The sequence below is a fragment of the Mesocricetus auratus genome, unplaced genomic scaffold (genome assembly GCF_017639785.1).
Source record: "Mesocricetus auratus isolate SY011 unplaced genomic scaffold, BCM_Maur_2.0 Super-Scaffold_100004, whole genome shotgun sequence".
Classification (NCBI taxonomy): Eukaryota; Metazoa; Chordata; class Mammalia; order Rodentia; family Cricetidae; genus Mesocricetus; species Mesocricetus auratus.
This window is the reverse complement of record NW_024429189.1, coordinates 87,014,719-87,038,121: the sequence shown is the minus strand read 5'-3', so window position 1 is coordinate 87,038,121 and position 23,403 is coordinate 87,014,719. Positions and strand designations below refer to the sequence as shown.

General features: G+C 40.5%; 1 protein-coding gene across 5 annotated transcripts in view; it reads right to left on the bottom strand.

Annotated features, from left to right (window-relative positions):
- Ganc (glucosidase alpha, neutral C) overlaps positions 1-23,403 on the bottom strand; it is a 60,419-nt gene that overhangs the window by 23,338 nt on the left and 13,678 nt on the right. For 4 of the 5 annotated variants that reach the window (XM_040746095.1, XM_040746093.1, XM_040746097.1 and 1 more), the window contains exons 6-17: positions 22,456-22,638; positions 21,188-21,236; positions 19,134-19,200; positions 18,025-18,121; positions 16,301-16,481; positions 15,940-16,093; positions 13,163-13,398; positions 10,272-10,398; positions 9,166-9,245; positions 5,755-5,898; positions 3,798-3,894; positions 266-367 (exon numbers count right to left, since the gene is read on the bottom strand). In XM_040746095.1, the coding sequence (XP_040602029.1) occupies positions 266-367; positions 3,798-3,894; positions 5,755-5,898; positions 9,166-9,245; positions 10,272-10,398; positions 13,163-13,398; positions 15,940-16,093; positions 16,301-16,481; positions 18,025-18,121; positions 19,134-19,200; positions 21,188-21,236; positions 22,456-22,638 (1,517 nt within the window). The remainder of the gene's footprint in view (positions 1-265; positions 368-3,797; positions 3,895-5,754; positions 5,899-9,165; positions 9,246-10,271; positions 10,399-13,162; positions 13,399-15,939; positions 16,094-16,300; positions 16,482-18,024; positions 18,122-19,133; positions 19,201-21,187; positions 21,237-22,455; positions 22,639-23,403) is intronic. The other variant, XM_040746096.1, reaches the window with a different exon arrangement.

Here is a 23,403-nt window from a genome sequence, read left to right as displayed (position 1 = left end):
TATGTAATGCCAGCTGTCCTGGAGTTTGCTGTGTAGACCAGACTGGCCTTGAACTTACAGAGATCCTCTTACCTCTGCCTCTAGAGGGCTGGAATTAAAGGTGTGAGCCACCACACCAGGCTGTGCAATAAATTTTGAAGCATCCCTTTTCTCTCCTCCCATTTTCTTTCCTGCATTCATCTTTGCCCCAAAAAGCTAATGAGCATTGAAGACTCTCACTTCTCATTTCCTCCTACTGGAAACCTCAAGTCAAGAATCAGCTTACCTCCACAGAAAGAGATCCCCGAGACACTGAGGGTGAGTAACATTGGGATGGAAATTTTCAGATAGTTCCATTCTGCTGCATTATCTCCCGTCCATACTGCACCTTAGATAGCCCACAAAAAGTCATGGAAACACACATAAATCATCCAATGCACTCCATTTCATTTACATTGCATATTTGTAAAAGACACAAATAATAAACAAATTCTGATATTTCTGCAAAAGCATCAATTTTCTAATGTGAAAAAGTTATTAAGGTCCATAAAACATAGGGCAGTAGCAACACACATCTTTAATCTCAACACTCAGGAGGCAGAGTTAGAAGCATCTCTGTGAATTCAAGGCCAGCCTAATCTACAGAGTGAGTTCTAGGACAGCCAGGGCTACACAGAGAAACCCTGTTTCAAAAACAAACAAACAAACAAAAAACTCAAACAAAACAAAATATTCTGGGTTTCTTGTCCCACTTGATTATCACAATAATTCTATAAGGCAAACTCTATTATTAGTTCTATCTTATACACTAGGGAATATGGTAAATAGTGGCTCCATATTTAGTCATTAAATAGATCTGAGTCTAGAAGTCAGACCATTAAAGCCAAAGTTACAGTTCACATTATTGTTGTTAAGAGTTTATGATGACAGATTGCACATCACTGAAGAAACACATAAGAGGGGAAATGATCTTATTTTACAACATCTAGTCAATCTTTTACAAAAACTGTTTCAGTAGATATTTTTGTTTTAATCTTCTGTAGAAATGTTGAGTTGCCCTATAGGCAAAGAAAAATATTTTTAATAATTTTATTTTTAATAATTTATTTTTATTTTATATACATTGGTATTTTACCTGCATGTATTTCTGTATATGGGAATTGGAACCACTGGAACACATGTTACAGACAGTTGTGAGCTGCCATGTGGGTGCTGGGAATTGAACTTGGGTTCTTTGGAAGAGCAGCCAGCACTCTTAACTACTGACCTGTCTCTCTAGCTCTAGAAAATATTTTTAAGGGATTTTTAAAAGCAGTATTCTAGTAATTTTTTCTTGACATCAATTGAACTATGGATATATCCACAAAATGGTTTTGAAACCATGGCAACACTTTCATAAAGAAAACTCATGTAGCTGGGCGTTGGTGGCGCACGCCTTTAATCCCAGCACTCGGGAGGCAGAGGCAGGCGGATCTCTGTGAGTTCAAGACCAGCCTGGACTACCAAGCGAGTTCCAGGACAGCCTCCAAAGCCACAGAGAAACCCTGTCTCGAAAAACCAAAAAAAAAAAAAAAAAAAAAAGAAAACTCATGTAGACACACAGATGCATCATGGTTAACATGGTTGTTCAGTCACAAATTCTTTATAGCTACTGGCAAATATGTGACTAAAAGAAGTCATGTTCTCTTCGATAAACACTGGGCAAATAATCACAAGAGTACTGCCGACTAGGAAGTGGAACAGCATTGAAAAGATCAGAAATAACTTACAGGGCCTGGAAGCATTCAAGTGCAATTCCTGCATTGGGGTGGGAGAGGCAAGAGGACTGCTACAAGTTCAAGGCCAGCCTGAGCTACATAGTGAGACCCTGCATAAAAACTCCAAAAGAGCCTGGCGTTGGTGGGGCACACCTTTAGTCCTAGCGCTCAGGAGGCAGAGGCAGGTGGATCTCTCTACGAGTTTGAAGCCAACCTGGTCTACAGAGTGTGTTCCAGGACAGGCTCCAAGGCTACACAGAGAAATTCTCTCTCAAAAAAAAAACCAAACCAAACCAATCAACCAACCAACCAACCAAACAAACAAACAAACAAACAAGCAAGCAAACAAACAAAAAACAGAACAAAAAAACTCCAAAAAAACCCACTAACATCCACATCTCTTATTTTTTTAAAGTGTTGCCTACAAAACTTTTCATTAATTCTCTCCCTCCCTAATTTCTCCTGCAGCTTTTTTTTTTCTTGAGATAGGAACTCACTATGTAGCCTGGGTTGTGGGAGTTGGTTCTCTCTCCTTCTACAATGTAGATCCCTGGGATTGAACTCTGGTCATTAGGTTTGGTAGCAAGTGCCTTAACCCAGTGAGCCATGTTGCTGGCCCTTACTTATTATTTATCTCTGAGACAGAATCTCATGTATCTTAGGCTGGTTTCAAGCTTCCTATGAGCTTATGATGACCTTGAACTTCTACTTCCACTCCCAAGTGCTAGGATTACAGGCTTAAATTTTCTTATATTGTACTGAAATCTATTTACTGATTTAAATTATTGCATTTACATTTTTAGCAATTGGGATAATGAATATCACTTAGGCATGCTTTCTTTTTCAATGTATATAATGTTACAAGTCTATTCCCATGCAATTAAAACTATTAGTTTAAAACTATTACTATTTCTAGGGGAGACCTTACCCTCTCGGAGGAGCAGATGGGAGGTGGGGTGGGGGAGATGAGGGGGAAGCGGGAGGAGAGGAAATGTAAAAAATAAATAAAAAAAAACTATTACTTTAAGGAAGGAGAGAACTAATAACCCAGGTTGGCCTCTAGCCTTTATATACTGGTGGCATGTGTCACCCCTAAAATAAATGAAAAGACATTTAAACTATAATTTCAAACTGCCTCATGATAGTCTGTCCTGTGGATAACTCACACTTTTGTAACCTTTCCTTTACAGTTACACATGTAGACTTTCCTTTGGGCCCCAAGGTCTAACGCTATGATATGCATCTCTGATGACACTGTTCTGTCCTTTGGCTGAAGAACACAGGAACTGGTCTGGGGAGCTTGAGTGACAGACCTAAAAATGTTTATGATACAACAAAGTCAAGGTTCTTTACTCCAGGACCTATGCTCTCAGCTACTTGCACAAGGACGGGGGCCTTAAAATAGCCTTTCTGCCACAGAGTGGTTAAGTTGAACTAGATCTGTATCAGGTCGTAAACCAGATACAGTCATAGATGACCTTGACAGCAAGTCAGTTCTATTTTAAGCCACACTGTTATGTGGAGCAGCTGGCTGAAGCAGTGTGGTAGAGATTTGCTTCCCTGGTTTTCACAAGTCAAAAAGATAGGATCAGAGAAAACTGAATACTCTGAAGTCACTCTCCTAACAAGTAAGTTGCCATTTTTTTTAAGTAGAAAAAAAGTACTAACTTGATGAAAATTGGTTTACTGTCTTTTGGGGTGTCAAAGGGAGACAGTGTCTCATGAAGGCCAAGATGGCCTTGGAAGATGACCTTGAACTTCTGTTTTCCCTCCTTTTACCTCTTGATTGCTAGGATTACAAACATGCACCACCTTGCCTGGGTTTATATGGTGCTGAACATTGAACCCAGGGCCCCTTGCCTACTAGGCAGTCTACTGTACCAACAAACCATTTATTCATAGTATAAAACACACATGTCAGAGCACATCGTGCTCTACACTGTAAGTTATAAGACTATTGAAGAGGTACACAGTGGCAGCAGGCAGCATTTATCATAAATGGTGCTCAAAAGAAAAGATTGGGTAGCTACCTTGCATTTTATAATGTGAGCCATTTCTTACCATACTTTTGTGATCCAGCAAAGAAAGAACGTGAAAGAACAAAGGGTCTCTCCTTCCCTTTAGATCGCTGTATCAATCCTTCTGCAGTAGCCATTTGCTGAAAGCCAATGGAGAAAGATTAGAAAGGGGAGACAGGGTGAGGGCATTGTGTCAACATCCTCAATAGAAGACTAACATGTAACAGTTGGAGGGACTATGAAAAGAGAAAATAATTTGCCTAGTAAAGATGGAAACATTTATTTGGTTAGCAATGTCAATGAAATAATAGTAAACTGGAATGGAGATGCAAATGAGTAGAAGAGCTACCCAGCATACCTGAAGCCCAGGATTCAGTCCCCAGCACTGCAGAAAACAAACACATGCAGCACAACAACACAAAAATCCAAGCTATTCAGTGGTACTATTGGTAGGCATTTTGTAATATATTTCCTTATGATCTACACAATAATCTGTGAGTCAAATGGCTTTCATTGATTAAAAAATAAATTCAGAGAGGTTAAGTGTTCACTTCAGCCTACATAAACAACTCCCTAAGGCACTTGGCAATTAAAGCAAAAAGCTGATAGAGAAATAAACATGTAGTACCTGGAAAAGGCTCTATCCAGCCAGCAGCTCCCATTAGAAAACAGCAAATGTAGAATACCTATAGGCACACAATCTTATTCTAAAGAAACACATTTAAAAAGAATACTGTGGTGGTTTAATGAGAATGGCTTATATATTTGAATACTTGGTCCCCAGTTGGTGGAACTGTTTGGGAAGGATTAGGAGGCGTAACTTTGTTGTGTCACCAGGGGTAGGCTTTGAAGTTTCAAAACTTGTGCCACAAGATATGAGCTCTCAGCTGTTGCTCTGTTATGCCACCATGGTCTCTAAACTTCTGAATCCATAGGGTAAATTAAATGCTTTCATTTATAGTTACCTTGACCTTGGTGTTTTATCACTGCAATAGAAACTAAGATATATATATATTTTTAAAATATAAATTTATATATTAAGTCTTGTAGTCTTACTCTCCTGGTGTGAATGTTGGGAGATCTATATGTGTATTCATATACATGTATATAGATACATACATGTATATAGATACATACATGTATATGTATATATATGTATATATAATGTTGCTTGATTTTTTAAAAAAACTTAAAAATTTTTTCTTTTATATGTGGGTGCTTTGCCTATTCATATGTCTGTGCACTATGTGCATGTACTCTTCATGGAGGCCAGAAGAGGCTTTGGATCCCCTGGAACTGGAATTACAGATGGTTGTTAGCTGCCATGTGAATGCTGGGGATTGAACCACTTTACCATATCTCTAATCCCTCTAAAAATACTCTTAAAATTTATGTATATGTGATTGTAAACTCCCTGTGTGAGTACTTCTGAAGGCCAGAAGAAACTGTTGGATCCTCTGGAGCTGGAGTTATGGGATGTTTTGAGCTGCTTGGGTTAGGTGATGGGAATCACGCTGTCTTCTGGAAGAGCAGCAAGAACTCTTAAACACTGAGCCATCACTAGGCCTTGTTTCCTTTTTGCTTTTGTGACAGAGTCTTGTCATATAGTCTAGGCCAGGCTGTCACAATCCCTCTCTATCATGAATGTTAGGTTTGCACGTGTGTGCCACCAACCTTAGCTAAGCTAGCAATAGATGGATATATATGACATTTTAAAACCTTACTCTAATTACCTTTGTTAACATGTTTCTAGATTGCCTGTGACAACAAAAATCTCCTAGTAGTATTAAATGCCATAAATAATGTTTTAAAACCTATTAGGCTTACTGTGAAAGGAAAAGGAAGTAGAGGGGAGAAATAATAAATTGACTATTATCTAAGACTCACTGCAGTTGACAGCAAAGACACACAAAGAGACATGCACAGTACACTTGATTACACACAATCTGTCTAAAAGCAGGGCATACAAATCCAGTTACATTCTAATTTGGATGTCTTACCTGATAAAATCCATAGATGTTGTGAAGTTCCCTGTGTTCCCAGTTGCCATAATGAACAGCATTCTTTTGCATGGTTAGCTCCGGTCCTCTGAAGACTGAGGGCTCATTCATGTCATTCCATATGAAGAGGATGTCTGTAGATCCCTAGGAAGTGAATCCCATTCATGAGAATCCTTCCCCAGGCATGAAGTTAATACAATAGTATCCCTGCTCTTCCTTCCTATCTATCTATCTATCTATCTATCTATCTATCTATCTATCTATCTGTGCCAATTGAGTTGTGGGTTTTGCCTATTTTGTTCTATGAAAGTTTCATGCACCAATATAGTATCTGACTCAAAGAAAGCTATCAATAAATACTTTTGCATAAGATTGTTGCACTATATTGTCCGTGAAATGCATACTGCCCTGTAAGTTCACATAAAGACATCCTTAAGGGAATACATGCCAGAAAAATTGTGGATACTCACCATTAGGCTCAGTATCATTCACTTTCTACTACAAGTCTTCATTTGATCTTATCCACAAAGGTGAGAAGAAATTTCTGCTACAATTCTTAACTAAAAGCAATTATTACTATATATGACTCTATTTTTTTCTCTAATACTCTGAAAGACTTGACAGCTGAGTTATCTGTTTGTTAACATAAAATTTGTGTTCTTTCCATCTAGTGAAAATGGTGCTAAAATTCCCTTTATAAAATTCACAGTCTCTTAGCATTTGACTATCGTTACAGGGAGCCTCAGGCACCATTCCACTATTTCTTTTTTTTTAAATTTAAGTTAAAAATAATTTTACTTTACATACCAATCCCAGTTCCCTCTTTCTCCTGTCCTCCCACTTCCCTCATTCCACTATTTCTCAATGCTATGTTCTTTATACCATGTCATAATAAGGCCTAGCTTCCTTCTAGGACACTACAGAACCCACCTGAGACCTTACCCACGTGATAAATGATCTTTCCGATGCTTGAAGGTGGCTATGTGTTTCCTTTTGATTCCTCTACTATTTTTAAGCAAACAACTTATTTTGAGACAAGATCTATTATATAGTTCTGGCTGTCCCGGAACTCACTATGTAGACCAGGATGGCCTTGAATACAAAGAGATTCACCTGCTTCTGTCTCCTGAGTGCTGAGATTAGAGGTGTGCATTACCATGCCTGGCTTCTAAGCACATGCATTTCTAAGAATAAGGCTGTAGGTCGGGTGGTAGTGGCACATGCCTTTAGTCCCAGCACTCGGGAGGCAGAGGCAGGTGGATCAATGTGAGTCTGAGACCAGCCTGGTCTACAAGAGCTAGTTCCAGGACAGCCTCCAAAGCTACAGAGAAACCCTGTCTCAAAAAACAAAACAAGATAAACAAACAAAGAATAAGGCTGTATAGTTTTCAAGTATTTGCCTTTTAGTACTTCTAGGGCAAATATCAGTAAGTTTTCTTCTCCTCCTCCTACCCCCTCCTCGTCTTCTTTTTATAAATATCTAGATAATGTACATTTCCATCTTTGTGGATCATAAGAGCCCTTTAATTTTACACTCTGGCACAGTATCGTAAAAGCAGCCACAGGCAATAATGAAGTGATTGACTATAGCCATATTTTGCCCAAGGATTATTGTCTACACTGTTCTAAGTATTTGTTTAATCTCCTGATCAATAATGCTCAGAAGCAAGTATCTTGTGCTTATGATCTGAGCTTGGGAGATAGACAGGCTTGATTTCAAATCTTGAGTCCATCACTTAGTAAGTGGGTTTTAAAACTCTGCACACCTCAATTTTCTTACGTGTGGGGTTAAGATTTAATTACAGTTCAAATTTAGAGCATTTTTATAAAGAAGAACTGGGGTAGTGCACAGCAAATGCTTACACCAGCACTCGGCACATAGTGTACATTCCATTTGTGTTAGGTATTACCATGACTATCATCACCACCATCACTGGTTGGGAACAGGTCCCTAATGTGACCACTTTAGTTCTTTCTATGGTTCTTTTAAGATTTTAATTATTATATTTTGCTTTTAACAATACATTATGGTTTATAACAGTGGTTCTCAACCTTCTGAATGCTGCAATTCCTTAATACAGTTCCTCATGTTGTGGTGACCCCCAACCATAAAATTATTTCTTTGCTACTTTATAACTTCACTTTTGCAACTGTTATTAATCATAACGTAAATATCTGACATGCAGGATATCTGATATGTGACCCCTGTGATAGGGTCAGTCAACCCCCTAGGGGTTTTGACACACAGATTGAGAACTGCTGGTTTATTACATAGTTTCACACTTGTCACTGCCACTTTGTTTGTTTCCCTTTCTTTCTTCCTTTCCTTCTGACAGGCTCTTATGTTGCTTAGGCTGACCTTGACTTTGACAAGTAGCTGAAGATGACACTAATTTCTGACCCTCCTGCCTCCACCACCTAAATGCTGGAGTTACAGGCATGTACTACCATGGGGATCAGGCCTGCTAGCCAAGCACTCTGTCAACTGAGCTATTTCCCTTGGCCTAAGTCTTTTCTTTTTAAGACAGGGTCTTTCTACATATCCTTGGTTGCCCTGAAACTGACTATGTAGACCTGTCTGGTTTCCAGCTCACAGAAATACATCTCCTTCTGCCTGCCAATTGAGGTTAAAGGTGTGCATCGACATACCCAGTGTTTTTTCTTGAGACAGGGTTTCACTCTGTAGCCAGGCTGGTGTGAATTCATGGCTATCCTGTTCATCTTCCCAAGTGCTATGATTACTGTGCCCCATGCCTGGCTTCATATCAATTTTCAATAATAGTTGTAGTATAGGATTTTGATGTGGGATAATGCTCTTTTCACTGTAAAGATTTGTCACTCCTATTGGTTTAATGACATGATGATTGGCCAGTAGCCAGTTTAGGCAGGGCTACCAGACTAGGAGAATTCTGGGAAGAGGAAAGGTAGAGATACAGTTGCCAGCCAGACACAGAGGAAGCAAGATGAGAATATCTTACTGAGAAAAGGTACCAAGCCACATGGCTAAACATAGATAAGAATTATGGGTTAATTTAAGTTGTAAGAGCTTGTTAGTAATACCCCTGAGCAATAGACCAAACAGTTTATAATTAATATAAACCTCTGTATTTATTTGGGATTCAATGGTTGCAAGAAGGGGCAGGACAGAAACTTCTGTCTACAGGATTTTATATTAAAATGTACATGATAATAAGAAAATAGAATAAATATCCATTGCACTACAGTTTTTATACATCTAGTAATGTATATAGTACCCTTTCTAATACCATCAAAGTCTGTAATGTAGTGTCTATACTTGCCTTTTATATGTGCAATATATCAAAAGCTACTTAATAAAAGCAGTTCTAAGAAACTACCTTTTCCTTTCATCTCTCAGGTTAACTAGGAAGCAGAAAGAGAATAAAAACCAACCTGATAAGCAGGAAAAGCAAAAAGGCTGGAATACCACTCTCTGACCTTGGGATTGGTGAAATCCAGGTAAGATGAGAGACCTGCAAAGGCACAACAGTGGGCAATCTGTCAAAAAAGTGGTCTTTTCAGCAAGATGTGTGGTAAAGAAGATATGAGAGTCAGGTTATCAATGGACACCTTATGTCAAATAAAAAGACAACGGAGACAGGTGTGGTCCACAGCAAATGAATACAAGCAATCTTTAAAGATATAAAACATAACCTTTTAACACCAGAGGCCCATGGGCATGCCAATAGACAAGCATCAGGATGGAGCCTGTCCTTCACTAATGGTCTGAGAAGGGCCAGGTAAGGATGCCCAAAACCCTGCAATGACCCCTGTTTTTAAAGAGAACACAGACTTTTTCAGATGACCCTAGGGAGAAAAGGAAAGTACAGGCTTCTCCACAGCACTTGGATTTACGACACAGTGGTGATTTCTTTTGATCTTTGGAGAATTTCTAACAATTTTTGCATCCAGAGTTCCACAGGCAGCTGAGGCCACTCATGAAAGGCCAAAAGTCAAAACTATGGGCTAAAAGGACAAGCAATCACACGAGAGAGCCTGCCAGACCCTTATCCCCACCTCCACCCCACACTTCCTCACTCCCTAATTCCTATCTCTGTTTGCTTAGAGAAATAACATGCTATGGAGATAAGCCTGTTTGCTTATTTTCCATTCATTCATCTGATCACTGATAAACACGCTCATAGCTCACTGTACCAGGTGTTATGAAAGATCCCAAAGAAGGTGATAACATATCTCCCTTAAAGGTGTTTGCTGAAGATGCGGCTGTAAGAGAAAGAGATGCCCACGAGGAATGAGAATGTAGGCCACAGATGCTTTTTTTTTGTTGTTTTTTTTTTGTTTTTTCGAGACAGGGTTTCTCTGTGGCTTTGGAGGCTGTCCTGGAACTAGCTCTTGTAGACCAGACTGGCTTCGAACTTACAGAGATCCGCCTGCCTCTGCCTCCCAAGTGCTGGGATTAAAGGTGTGTGCCACCAACGCCTGGCTCACAGATGCTTTATTAATTGGAACTGAACAAGTGGAAATAAGTGATACCATACCAGGCCAACATACTCCTTCGAAGTCGCCACCTTCTGGATTCTTCACAAAGAAGCCCTGTTCTTTGGCTTTAGCATAGACTGAGTAGTCAGGATCCACCTTGATGTGGGGGTCACTGATAACCACAAGCTGTCAGGACAGAGATGTAAAGACCACGTCAGTTTTATTCGGCTTTTGTTCATTCAGGTGCTTTCACCATAGTCGAGTTTTATTCAGAAACTACAACTCACCGAAAATTTTGGACATTACTAAATACCTATAACCTTTCACTATCAGCCAGGCAGTGGTAGCACATGCCTTTAATCTTAGTTCTCAGGAAGCAGAAGCTGGCAGATCCCTGTGAGTTGGAGGACAGCCTGGTCTACATAGTGAGCTCCAGGACAGCCAGAGCTACACAGAGAAACCCTGTCTCAAAAAACCAAAAAAAAAAAAAAATATCAAATCCAAGAAAGTCTTCTTTTATAATTATCATAGTTTATCATTTTATTATTTTCTCACATTATTTTATTTTATTTATTTAGTGTGTGTGTGTGTGTGTGTGTGTGTGTGTGTGTGTGTGTGTCTGTCTGTCTGTCTGTCTGTCTGTCTGTCTGTAAGAAGTTGGTTCTCTCCTGCCACCATTTGTGTTCTGGGGCTTGAACTCAGTTTCTCAGAGTTGGTGGCAAAGTGCCTTTACCCACTGAGCCATCCCAGCAGCCCCCATACACATCTTTAAGATGACACTTATGAAGCATCTGTTTGTGGTGCCTGGTGCTATAAGGAAGGATTAAATAGGCAAGGTCCTAACTCCCTAGGTATTTAGAGGCAAAGGTAAAACTGATGAAATAAATCATTAAAGAAATGAAGAACAGGCCTGGGGAGATAACTTAGTCAGTAAAGTGCTTGCCTTGCAAACATGAGGACCAGCGTTTGAGTACCAGAACACGTGTAAAAAAGTCAGGCATGTAGCACATGTTTGTAATCTCAGCACAGAGGAGGTGGAGGCAGGTATATAGTCTGTGGGGTACCCTGATCAGTCAAGTCAGTGAGAGAACACATCTCACAAAATAGAAAAAAAGAAAGCTGGATAGCATCTAGGAAATGACCCAAGGCTGTCCTCTGGCTTCTACAGGCATATGTGCCCAGCCATGTTCCCATGTTCTCCTACAAAACCACAGAAACGGATTAAAACCAAACCAAAACGTCACAATAGTAACAACAATTAAACAAGGATGATGAGATAGCTCAGCAGTTAAGGGTGCTTGCTGCCAAACATGAAGACCTGAGTTTGATCCCTGGAGCCCAAGTTCCACATGGTGGAAAGAGAGCATGTTTTTGTGTGGTTCTTGGCCGTCTTGACTTGAGTACCTTCTTTGGTGGACTATCTATTCAAATCCCTGTCATTTTTTAAGTGTTTGGAGTTTTTGTTGTTCTTGTCATATATTACAGCCTTCCATTGCTGAGTCATCTCTCCAGCCCATATTACGGCTGCATATGCTTGCCTTTCCCCACTCAGCACTAGCACAGCATCTTTCAAAGGCCTCAAAAACAACAACAAACAAAACATAACACAACAAAAAATCACTATGACAACTGGGGGCTGGAGAAATGGCTCAGCTGTTAAGATCACTGGCTGCTCTTGCAGAAAACCTAAGTTCAGTCCTTAGTATAAACTACCAACCACTGAAGACTACCACTTCTTCATCTGAAATGGGTAATAAGACCAACTTCAGAGTTTTGTAAGTGGAGGGATAATATGTTTTATCATACTGTCTAGACTTGATATATTATAGTTATTAATTAAGAAATTAGGGGGTTTGGGCTGAGTGTGGTGGCACATGCCTTTAATCCCAGGACTCAGGAGGCAGAGGCAGGTGGATCTCTGTGAGTTCATTACTGCTACTCCTCCTTTGCCCCAATCTTCCTGGAACAAGAAAGAGGTACATAAAAAAATGATGTACTTCTCAGTGGTTTTTCTCCTTCCACCTTTAAGTTTCAGTTCTTTCCTTGGCCAAATTTCCAGGGAGAGTCTGTCAGTGAAACATGTATCAAAAAAAAAAGTATCTGGTTATATTTTTTTAAATTACACCTATCAATTTGGGTGTGGAGCAGGGGGAAGAACATATTTGTCTGGGTGCATGTGGCAGTCAGAGGACCTATTTTCACAACTTGCACGAGTTGGTTCTCTCCTTCTACCATGTGTGATCCTGAGATCAAACTCAGGTTGTCAGATGTGGGGGGGCAAGTTTTTTCTGAGACAGGGTTTCTCTGTGTTGTTTTGGAGGCCTGCCTCTGCCTCCCAAGTGCTGGGATTAAAGGCGTGCGCCACCAATGCCTGGCTATGACTCTGTTTTTGATCCTCTGTTGTTAAGACCTCCAAGCCCTACCAAGTCCTTTAACCCTTCTACCCACCTGCTGTGAAGCTCTGATGGTCCACAACACAGCCCATGTGGAAGAACTTATCCCAGAACCACCTGTTAGCCACCAGGGAAATCAAGCTAGTCCCGGTCCCAGATTTCTCAAGTCATTTTCAAAGCAATTTGGGAGACAGCCTTGCTCTCTCTAGAAGGCCTCATTATTAGAGAAACTCTTTTTGCTTTTGGTGTCTGGGTAGTACCACCAATTTTGACAATGGGACCAAATGTCTGGGGAGAAGGGTGCCATCACAGCAGGGTGACTGCCGCCAACAGGACTGAAGCACTCAGGCCTTCATTGTTGTGGGGTTTACACAGCTGTGGCAGGGATGGGTGGCGTCACCGCATTTTTAGTTCCTGTCTTCTGGCATCACAGTTACTATCACATTGGAAGGCATTATTTTCACAATTTTTTTCCATCAGAGGGTCTTCCTCTGCTGATGTGCCAAGACAGATCTAACTCTGGGATTAAAAAGCTTTAAACATCAGGCTGACTTCACCTTGCGTTTTTTGCTCCTGAGTAGCTCTTGCATCCTTCTGGGGTTTGGGAACCTCTTTTTGTCCCAGGTGAAGTATTTCTTGTCCTCGGTGTGCTCTATGTCCAGCCACATGACGTCATATGGAATGTCATGCTCATCAAAACCTGCATCCACTGTCTTCACATCCTGCTCGTCTTCATAGTTCCAGCGGCACTGGTGGTACCCCAGGGAAAAAAGAGGGGGCATGGCTTGTGTGCCTAAAAAGATGACAATGGAGGCCACTAATGTTATTCAATCAGTGAACATCTCCCCAATCTCAACGGGGGACTAAGCACTGAGCTTGATACTGCATAGACTATCAAGGACAAGAAAAAATAGACCCTGCTTTGAAGAAAGTGGCAATTAGGGTGACAGGGTGGCATATAAATAAACCCTGCCCTGAGGTATAACCGCTATGCTAACAGTATCCGTCTAGTGCTGTGGGAACACGTACATTCTGTGGAATCTTCAGTTTTCCCAAGGCAGCTGAGAAGGGCGGAGGCCTTGAATAATAAGGAGGATGCCAGTCAGGGAGACTAGGTAGAGCTCATAGGAGCAGAGAGTCAACACAGGCAAAGAAGCACATGTCGTCTCAGAGAAATAAATACTGCAGGGATTACAGTGTGAGAGACTGAGAGAAGATGGAACTGGATAGGATCCGTTTATAAAGAGCCCTGTACTTTAAGATCAGAATTCTCATTTTTTTTTTACAATGAGACATAACAAATGGCAGGGGGGGTATCTGTGAATGCAGCTCAGGTGGTAGAGTACCTGTTTAGTTTGCACAAAACTCTGGGTTCTAAATTCTCAGCATTCTATAAAACTGGTGGTGATGCATGCAGGGAAAGGTAGAGGCAGAAGAATTACAAGTTCAAAGTTATTCTTGACTACATAGAAAGTTCAAGCCCAGCTTAAGATACATGAGACTCTGTCTTAAAAAAAAAATGAAGACAGTGGGATGGCTCAGTGGGAAAAGGTTCTTGCCGCTAAGCCTGCTGATCTGAGTTCAACCCCAGGGTCCCACAATGTGGAAGGCGGAAACTGATTCATGAAAATTACTACAAAAAGAAGCTTTGAAACAAAGAGAAAAACAAAGGGGAAGAATGTTCATCCCAAGCGTGTGTGAGAAGGCACAAAGATAGAGAGTAGCACTTCCTTGCTCTAGAAACCTCAAAGACAGGGATCCTCACATGCTCCTCAAGTGCTAGGATACCAGCCTCACCTAGGGTTTCCATGTAGAGCCACATGCCGGGTGGCTTATAACCACTTATAACTCCAGCTCCAGAGCCTCAGACACCTTCTTCTAGGCTCTGCAGGTACTTTATCTTAACACATATATACATAGTTTTATAATAAAAATAAAATCTTTTTTTTTGAGACAGGGTTTCTCTGTATTGTCTTAAAAAAACATTATTGCCAGGGAGGGTGGTGCATGCCTTAAATCCCAGTGTTTTGGGGGGCACAGACAGGCAGATCTCTGTGAGTTAGAGACCAGCCTGGTCTACAGAGCGAGTTCCAAGACAGGCTCCAAAGCTACACAAAAAACCCCTGTCTTGAAAAAACAAAAAACAAAACAAACAAACCAAAAAACCATACAACCCCCCCCCCCCATTTTCTAAGAATGGAAAGAGATAAAGGACTCACAGATAAAAGTAGACTAGGGCATCATGGAACAATGGGCACACAGGGAGGACAAGAGATAGGAACATCCTCAGCATTAGAAACATGACAACATAAGTGGAAGGTCTGGGAGATAAGATGGAGAACATTTCTCAGAAAAGAAAGAAGGAGAAAGAACAAGGATGTGAAACTGAAAGGAACTGAAGAGCCTGAAGGCCACTAAGACTGATAGTGTCCACATCTCACCCTCAGTACAGAAAACATTTGAAAGGAACGCACAAGGGAATTTACTATAAAATTTCACAATATTAGTGATAAGGAAGGTAGTTCAGTGAAAAAAGACAGATCATGTGAAAAGGAACACAATGAATGGTTTGGAGTAAGAAGACGGGACAAGAGAAATGACTTTGAATTCTGTGGAAAGCAACTTTCAGTTTAGCCAGTCCAGTTACCGGCCTAGGGTAAAGGTATGAGAAAGATGGCTTATCCTGCACGGAGTAAAGCATGTGAATTTCCATTCATTTAGCGTGTGTGTGTGTGTGTGTGTGTGTGTGTGTGTGTGTGTGTGTGTGTGTGTGTGCATGTGTATGCATGTGTGTGTGTGCGTGTGTGTGTGTGTATGTGTGTGTGTTATAGAAGACAAAAAAGATGTGACAGCAATACATATGAAGGATTATGTGTGTGCATGCATATGGAGATAACTTGTGGGACTTAGTTCTCTATTTCTACCATGTGGGTCCCTGTGATCAGGTCTTCAGGCTTGGTGGCCCTAGTCACTGGCCCTAGCCTTTAGTCTCTTAAAGAACAAATATTTTATTGCTAAAGTCAGTAGAATATTTTAACAAAGAACAGATTTAAAAGTTCAGGATGCAATATTCTTTAGCTACAGGGAGGTTATTCCCAGAGACTAAAGGTTCCAAACAGGCAAGCAGGCATATGACAAGTATTGGGGATTAGAAAGCGGGCAGTCTAGTATCATGTTTAGCTTGTCTGGATGTAATGAGGGTGAGAAGAAAAATGCTTGCTACTTAAAATGCTTAGAGATGTTGTTTGTGATAGCAAAAATTTGCAGTGAGGATACACAGGACAGAGGAAACGTAATGGTGTGAGTGAGGAACTAGCAGTCTCCATGCAAGTACCTGTGAGGGATGAGTACTGCTTGAAGATGTCAGAAGGGGTAGGTCCTGTCAGCAGAAAAACATCAATGATTCCACTCTCTGACATCCAGCGCACATCGGTTCGACACCCGACCTTTTGTTTGGCAGCTACTGGGCCAGTCTGGGTCAGTGTGTACTGGAAAAGGATGTAATGAAAATCTGAGAAAGTTCGCTGCAACCTACTGCACTCATTCCTACATGAAGCTGTCTACATTTGGTAGCTCCTACTAACATTTGCCAATTATACTGCAAAGCTCTTGGTCACAGAAAAACACTGCTGCAAAGAAAAGGACTCTGACTGCAGTGTGGTAAGTATGGCAAGCAGCCACATTCCATAGCTCACCTCAACTGCTGGCTCTGTGTTGATCTCCACTAGTGTTTCTGAGGCATTTAGCCAGAAAATGGCTACAGTCTTGCCCTGTTTGTGGGCCAGGAGATAAGGCACTGAACCATAGATGCCCATTTTGTCATGTATTTGATATCCATAGACATCTAGGTTATAAAGGCGGTATGCATCTCCATCCCTGAAACACAAAGGAGGCTTATTACCAAATAACAAGTGGATTGTTAATGTTTAGAACAGCTTCATTGTCTCCTGTAAACAAACCATTTACCTCCTGGCAGGCGTGAAGGCACACACTTATAATCCTTGCACTTGGAGGATAGAGATAGAACTGTAAGTTAGAGGCCATCCTGGGGCTATATAGCAAGTTCTAGACCAGCCTGGACATGTAACACGACCCTATATAAAACCACTCTCCTACAAAGACTCATCTCTTATCACTTACCTAAAGGTTACCTGCCTCAACCTGGCCCATATGATCCTCCTCCTCTGTCTCCATTGGCTCCCTGGGAACCTCAGGCTTAGATCCTGAGTATCTTTTCTAAAGATTCCCTGTGAATCCCAGAACAGAGACACACTACCCTCATCTGCTGATGGACTGTGTGAAGACTTCTCTGCAGCTAAGGAAAAGAAGTGCACCCTAACACACCTCCAGCTCTGGAATAGGAATGAGATGGGGGTGGGGATGAGACTAGTCATGGTGATGCCTACCTACTAAATAGTCTCCAGACCTGGCAACTTTAAACAGCCTCTGCTTCTCTTTGGTTTTGGTTCCTAGCAGGCAGATGCCCCTGGGATCCATTTGTCATTTGTGTCAGCCTGAAATGGTCTCTGCAAGGGATATTGTAGGTGATTGGAGATACCGCATTCTCTGGCTCAATGACCTCTTTAGAGTGAAAGCCCTTTTCTAGATCAGTATTTTGTTTTTAGTATTCTCCCAGGGTTCCATAAAAAAGATCCTACACAGTAAAAGGGAATAATTTAATTCCAATTACTCCTTAATTTTATTTCTGTATTTTTTGGTTCACATTACAGCTTTTTAATTAATGTGAGTGTGCATGCACACATGTGGAAGTCAGAAGCCAGCCTTGTGGTGTTGGTTCTTTCTTTCCACTTTTATGTCCTATCACTGTGACAGCTACTCTTACAAAAAGCAACCTATGGAGAAAGGGCTTATTTGGCTTACAGTTCCAGGTTACAGTCTATTATTGCAGAGATTGACAGTCAAGAGCAGAGACAGAATAAACATATAGATCCTCACTTGCTGGCTCTCACCTAGTTTTCAGTTCTCTTATACTGTTCAGCCCCCTGAAAACTATTAGGAAGGTTTTGTAACTCCATAAGTAATATCAGTGCAGAGACTACTTAAGAATTTTTTTTATCGGGTGTTGGTGGCAAACACCTTTAATCTCAGGGCTCAGGACACAGAGGCAGGCAGATCTCTGTGAGTTTGAGGCCAACCTGGTCTACAGAGTGAGTTCTAGGACAGCCAGAGCTGTTACAAAGAGAAACCCTCTCTCAAAACACCCCCCAAAGATTTATTTATTACACATACAGTATTCTGCCTGCAGGCCAGAAAAAGGCACCAGATCTCATTACAGATGGCCGTGAGCCACCATACAGTTTCTAGGAATTGAACTCAGGACCTTTGAAAGAACAGTCAGTGCTCTTAACCTCTGAGCCATCTCTCCAGCCCCTACTTAAGAATTCTTGCTGCCACTTACCTAGTGTTTTTAAGTTGGTGTGATTCTGCATGTTGAGGGATACCATAGAGATGTTCAAATCCATGAAAGGAGAAATCCAAACCAATAGAGGAAGGACCTGTAGAGACCAGACTCATGGCTGAGTTTTGCTTCTCAATAGATCAATCTAAAAGATTCAGTTAACTTAGCTAACAAAACAACTAGCCTGGGAGTAGAGAAATCAGAACTTGCCCCCAACCAATCAGTGCTGTGCACTGATTTTGATAGTAAGATGCTGTGATATTTGGGGATTGGTGAGTGTGTATATAAAAGTGAGTGTTGTGTATCATGTATATGAGTGAAAAGCTCTGCTCACTTACTAATTATGCTGCCTGAGCTGTGTGCTGAAGCCCCTTTTCCTGTCATACTGAGCACATTCAATCTTTGCTGGATGAATTCGTGCTTGATAATCTTCCTGTCGGTCTTGTCTGTGGCTCTCTACAAGAACTACTGCATAAGAGCAGCAAGAAGGCTTTCCTGTATCCTCAATATATGACTTCCCATGGTTGTGATATATGCTGTGTGAGCATATTCCCTCAACCATATTGCTAAGCCTCGTGAGAAGTGTCATAGATAGGCACGTAGCACCTGTGATGATGAAGAGGCCTAAAACATTGAGAATTACTAGCTAAAAATGTTAGAGTAGATGAGCTGTATAACTTGGGTTCTCATCACATGGGTCTCATGAAAAAAGAATGTGGAATTTATAGCTGTCTGCTTTACTCAGAACAGCAGGCAGTGTGCTGGCCCAGGCCCTTCCTAAGACCATAAACTACATGTGGTCCATGTATCTCCTTTATTCTTCCATAAGATGTATATATAACTACTTCTCTGTTGCAATGCATTACTGAAGAATAGGAAACCCAACCTGATGAGTTTTGTTTGCATTACAGAAGTTACTTGTTTTAGGTGCCAAAGCTCAAGGAATTTATCTATTTGTGGCACTGGGGATTGAACTCAGGGTAACCCCATGTTAGCTAAGTACTCTATCACTGATCTGTACCCCAAGTTGTCAAATGACTTTTAGACAACTATTTAGCTATTTTGGAGTGATCCACTTTAATATTATATCCTTAACTTTGACAATTTACCATTAGCTTTGACATCCACAAATTTTCCAAATTTCTCTTCCCACAGGCCTAGGTCTTCTTGATTTTCCTAGTCATATAAAAAGGAGATCAAAATGAATTTATAAACTGCAACAAATGTGGTTACCATAACAGTGTATCTTATTTGGAATATTAAGAAGACTGAGGCACAGGTAACAGCTCTTTACTCCTAATAATGCAAGCTTGACAACCCAAGTTCAATCTCCAGAGCCCACATAAGAGTATAAGGCAAGAAGCATACTTGCCCCACACATGCATCATACAGTCTTATTATTACTACTAACAAAAAATTTAAAGACTGAGAAAATGAAGGGTATGTTAGCATATTCCTTTAATCCTAACACTTGGGAGGCAGAGGCAGGTAAATTTCTGTAAATTCAAAGCCAGCCTGGTCTACACAGTAAGTCAGGACTATATACTGAGACTCTGTCTCAAAAAAAAAAGAAAGACTGAGAAATGAGTCCATATTTTTAAAGACCAGTTTATAAGTATATTTAATAAATCAAATTTGTGTTTTCTATAAAAGTCAATACTCATTTTATGAATATTTTTCTATGTTAAAATATATAACATATACTTTATCTTTTAAACATTTCCAAGTACACAACCCAGTGTCACAAAGTATACTTGGTCTGTGGTATGATGATGCCTATCCTCCACCATCTAGTTCCACAAATGTTTCATTGGCCCAAACTGGACTTCCCTACTAAATAACAACTTTCTACTTCTCCCTCTCTGCACCCCTGGCAAAACCATTCTCTTTTCTATTCTATGAATGTGACTATAGTCATCTCATAAAGTGAACTTGTACAGTACTTGTTCCTTTGTGACTGGCTTACTTCACAGATTGTCTTCAGGTCTTATTCATTTGTAGCACATACTGGAACTTTAATTTTTAAGGCCAAATATGATGTCACTGTATGTATACATCACATTTTGGGTTTGTACATGCTTCTTCCTTCTTATGGTTACTGTGACCAGTGCTACAATGCCCTCACTTTTGGGTACATACCAGAAGCAGAACTACTGGGTCATACTGCAATTCCATGTTTAATTTTTTGAGGAACTGCTACATCACTTGTCACAAACACATGTATATGAACTAAAATACAACAGTGTTTTGAAAAATGTAGCCTTTGCAAAAGAAATAAAAGGAATTTTTTGACATTTCAAGACAGTTTCTTTGGGTAGCCCTGGTTATTCTGGAACTCACTTTGTAGACCAGGCTGACCTTGGACTAATGGAGATCCCTCTACCTTTTAATCCAGAGTCCTGGGATTAAAGGTGTGTACCACCACTGCCTGATCTCTATAGCTTGAGGCTGATTTTGCTTTCTGAATCCTCAGGCAAGCTTTAATAAATCATAAATCATCACAATTTAAATTATAAGAGCTAGCAAGAAATAAGAGCTAAGGCCAAGAATTCATAACTAATAAGAAGTCTCTGTGTCTTGATTTGGGAGCTGGTTGGTGGCCCAAAAGAAAACCTGTTACACTTGCTGAATTAGTGAGTTTAGAGTTCAGGTGAGAGATTGCCACATAAAGTGGAGAGTGATTGAAAATATTACCTGGTAGCAACCTCTGTCCTTCACATATGCATGTATGTACTTCCATGCATACATGTGTACAGACATATACATAGCACATCCACATACATCAACACACAAAAGACTTCTAGATTGTCTATTCTTCATAACTCAGCTAAAAATCACCTTTTAAAAACAGAAGTGAGACCAATTATTCCTATGTTAACAACCTTATTTGTTTTTAGGGTATACTGAAAAAGTTAGCTTAAAAGCCGATAGACTCTGATGGACAAGGACCTTAGATTAGTTTAATGATGAACTACCAGTGCCTTCAACAGTGTCTGCCTGGTAGGAGGCAGTCTTCAACAGATTTTGTTAACAAGGACAAGAAATACCCTTTTATATACAGTAACACACTAATCAAGCACCCTTCTGGAGAAGAGGGGAGCAGAAACCACCACATGCTTATGGGAGTGTTAGCATCAAGTGTAAATTGCTAGATCTCAATTACCTGAAAGGTGTCAGCTGGCGCACTCTCCTGGTTCCCTTTGGTAGCTCTGCTTTAAACACAGATAAAGTTGTTTCAGCCAACGGGAAGACTGGCAGGATTTAATGCAGTAACAAGGATTCTCATTGCCAAGTCCTCATAAATTCCATCCTTTAATTTAGTAAATATAATATCATTATAGCCAGGCATGGTGACACATAACTAATCAGGGTATCAGAAGTTCATAGTCCTTGTTGCCTGCATAGTAGCTTCAATGCCAGTCAAAGCTACAAGACCCTGTCTCAACAAAACAAAACAAAACAAAAACAAAAACAACAAAAAAGGAAAGTATGGTAGCAGGATGGCTCAGTGGGCAAAGGTGCTGGCTGTTAAGACTGGGATGGTCTGGGAGAGAGGCTTCTCCCGTTTTCACCAAGGATTGTTTCAAAATTTCCCAGTCTATACTTGTTTCTATCATCAGGATAAGTGATTATGTGGTTCACAGAAAACATTTTGCGTCATTTATTTCTACACAATGATTTTTTTAAAGTTGTAACTTATTTTTATTTTGAAATGTTAGCATTGGAAAATCTTATTATTTATCATAAAAGTAATATGTACTCATTGTGGGAAAATTAAAAAGTAATGAAAAGAAGGAAAAATAAAAACACATAAAATGCCAACTACTTGGTCATGACCATACATTCTTTCCATTGTTTCTTTTTTATTGCTGTGATAAAACATGATGACCAAGGCAACTCACAGAAGAAAGTTCATTTGGGCTTAGGATTCCAGAGGGGTAAGAGTCCATGATGATGGAGTGGAGGCAGTAGGTGACAGACATGACAGCTAGAGCAAGAAGCTGAGGGCTATATCCTGAACCACAAGCAGGAAGCAGAAAGTGAACTGGAGATGGTGTGTGCCTTTTTACTCCCAGAGCCGGGTTCTTGTGACATACTTCCTCCAGCTAGGATAGACCTTGTAAGCCTCCTCAAACAGTACCACCCATTGGGAACCAAGTATTCAAATGCTGGAGACTATAGGGAACATCTTACTCAAACCCACATTCTTCAACTGTGGTTTTTTATTGAGAAACACTAAAAATAGCATAACAATTTATTACACAAGTTCTTTAGCTACCTTTAAAATCTTTGTGTGTGTGTGGGGGCGGGGGAGCAGAAAAAGTTCAGCCAGTAATGCAGGACGATCTGAGTTCAAGGCAGCTGATATTTACAGGCAGGTTGTGTTAATGTAGGTCCTTAAGGGCCAAGTAAAGTAATGCATACAAATACCTTTGCTTGTGAGGAGTCTGTAAGTGCTCAAAGTATAACTGGCCCAGGGAGTTGATGCTGATCACAGGCTCGTTCTCAGACACCAAGTCTATCTTGAATGGGTTTGCTGAGATATGACACTTCAGATCTCCTTCGTCATGTGTCAGTATCAGGCTGCCGGCATCCCCTGAGCACGAGACCAGCCTGGACAATGAAACAGGAAGGGGAAAGTAAATTGCTACAGGTTTTCATGAGTCTATGTGATTTGTAACTCAGAGTGTTGGTCAGTTTTCCTGTGACAGAGAATAGGTAAGGTCTATGGTAGGAAGCCGTCGTGGAGAGGGAAGAAGAAAGCTTGGGCAAGACATAACTCCACTATATACTTCATAACTACAGGTAACAACGTTATTCAACCTTTCTATGACTTAATTTTCTATGAAATATAAATTAAATTAAAAACCAATAGAATTTTTGGAAAAAATTAAGTGAAATCATACATTCAAAGTAATTGGTACAGGTTGGAAACACAATGTTTATCACCATCATTTCTGTCTATAATGTATAGTAACACCTAGGTACACAGAATGTAAATATTCTTTTTACTTTTAATTTTAAAACTACATATTAGAACTTTGTGTGCCGGGCATGTAGGGGTGTGTGCCACTGTGTGCAAGTGGAGGTGAGGGGACAGCTTGCAGGGGCAGACGCAGGTCATCTGACGTAGAGGTGATGCAGGTTTCTGCTGAGCCATCTCACTAGCGCTATGACATCTTACACTCCTTCAGGCAGGCAAGCCTCCTCTTGAACTTGGCTGTGATAGGCTCTCTGGCCTAGTTGGGATCTACTGACCAAAGGTTTGGAGACAGTGAAGGCTGACTAAGATAAGGCACAAAGAACACAGAAATCCCTTTGCAAAGTCTGTCTCCGCTAAAGTCTATTGGATGTGCTCAGGCATGACAGTGACAATGT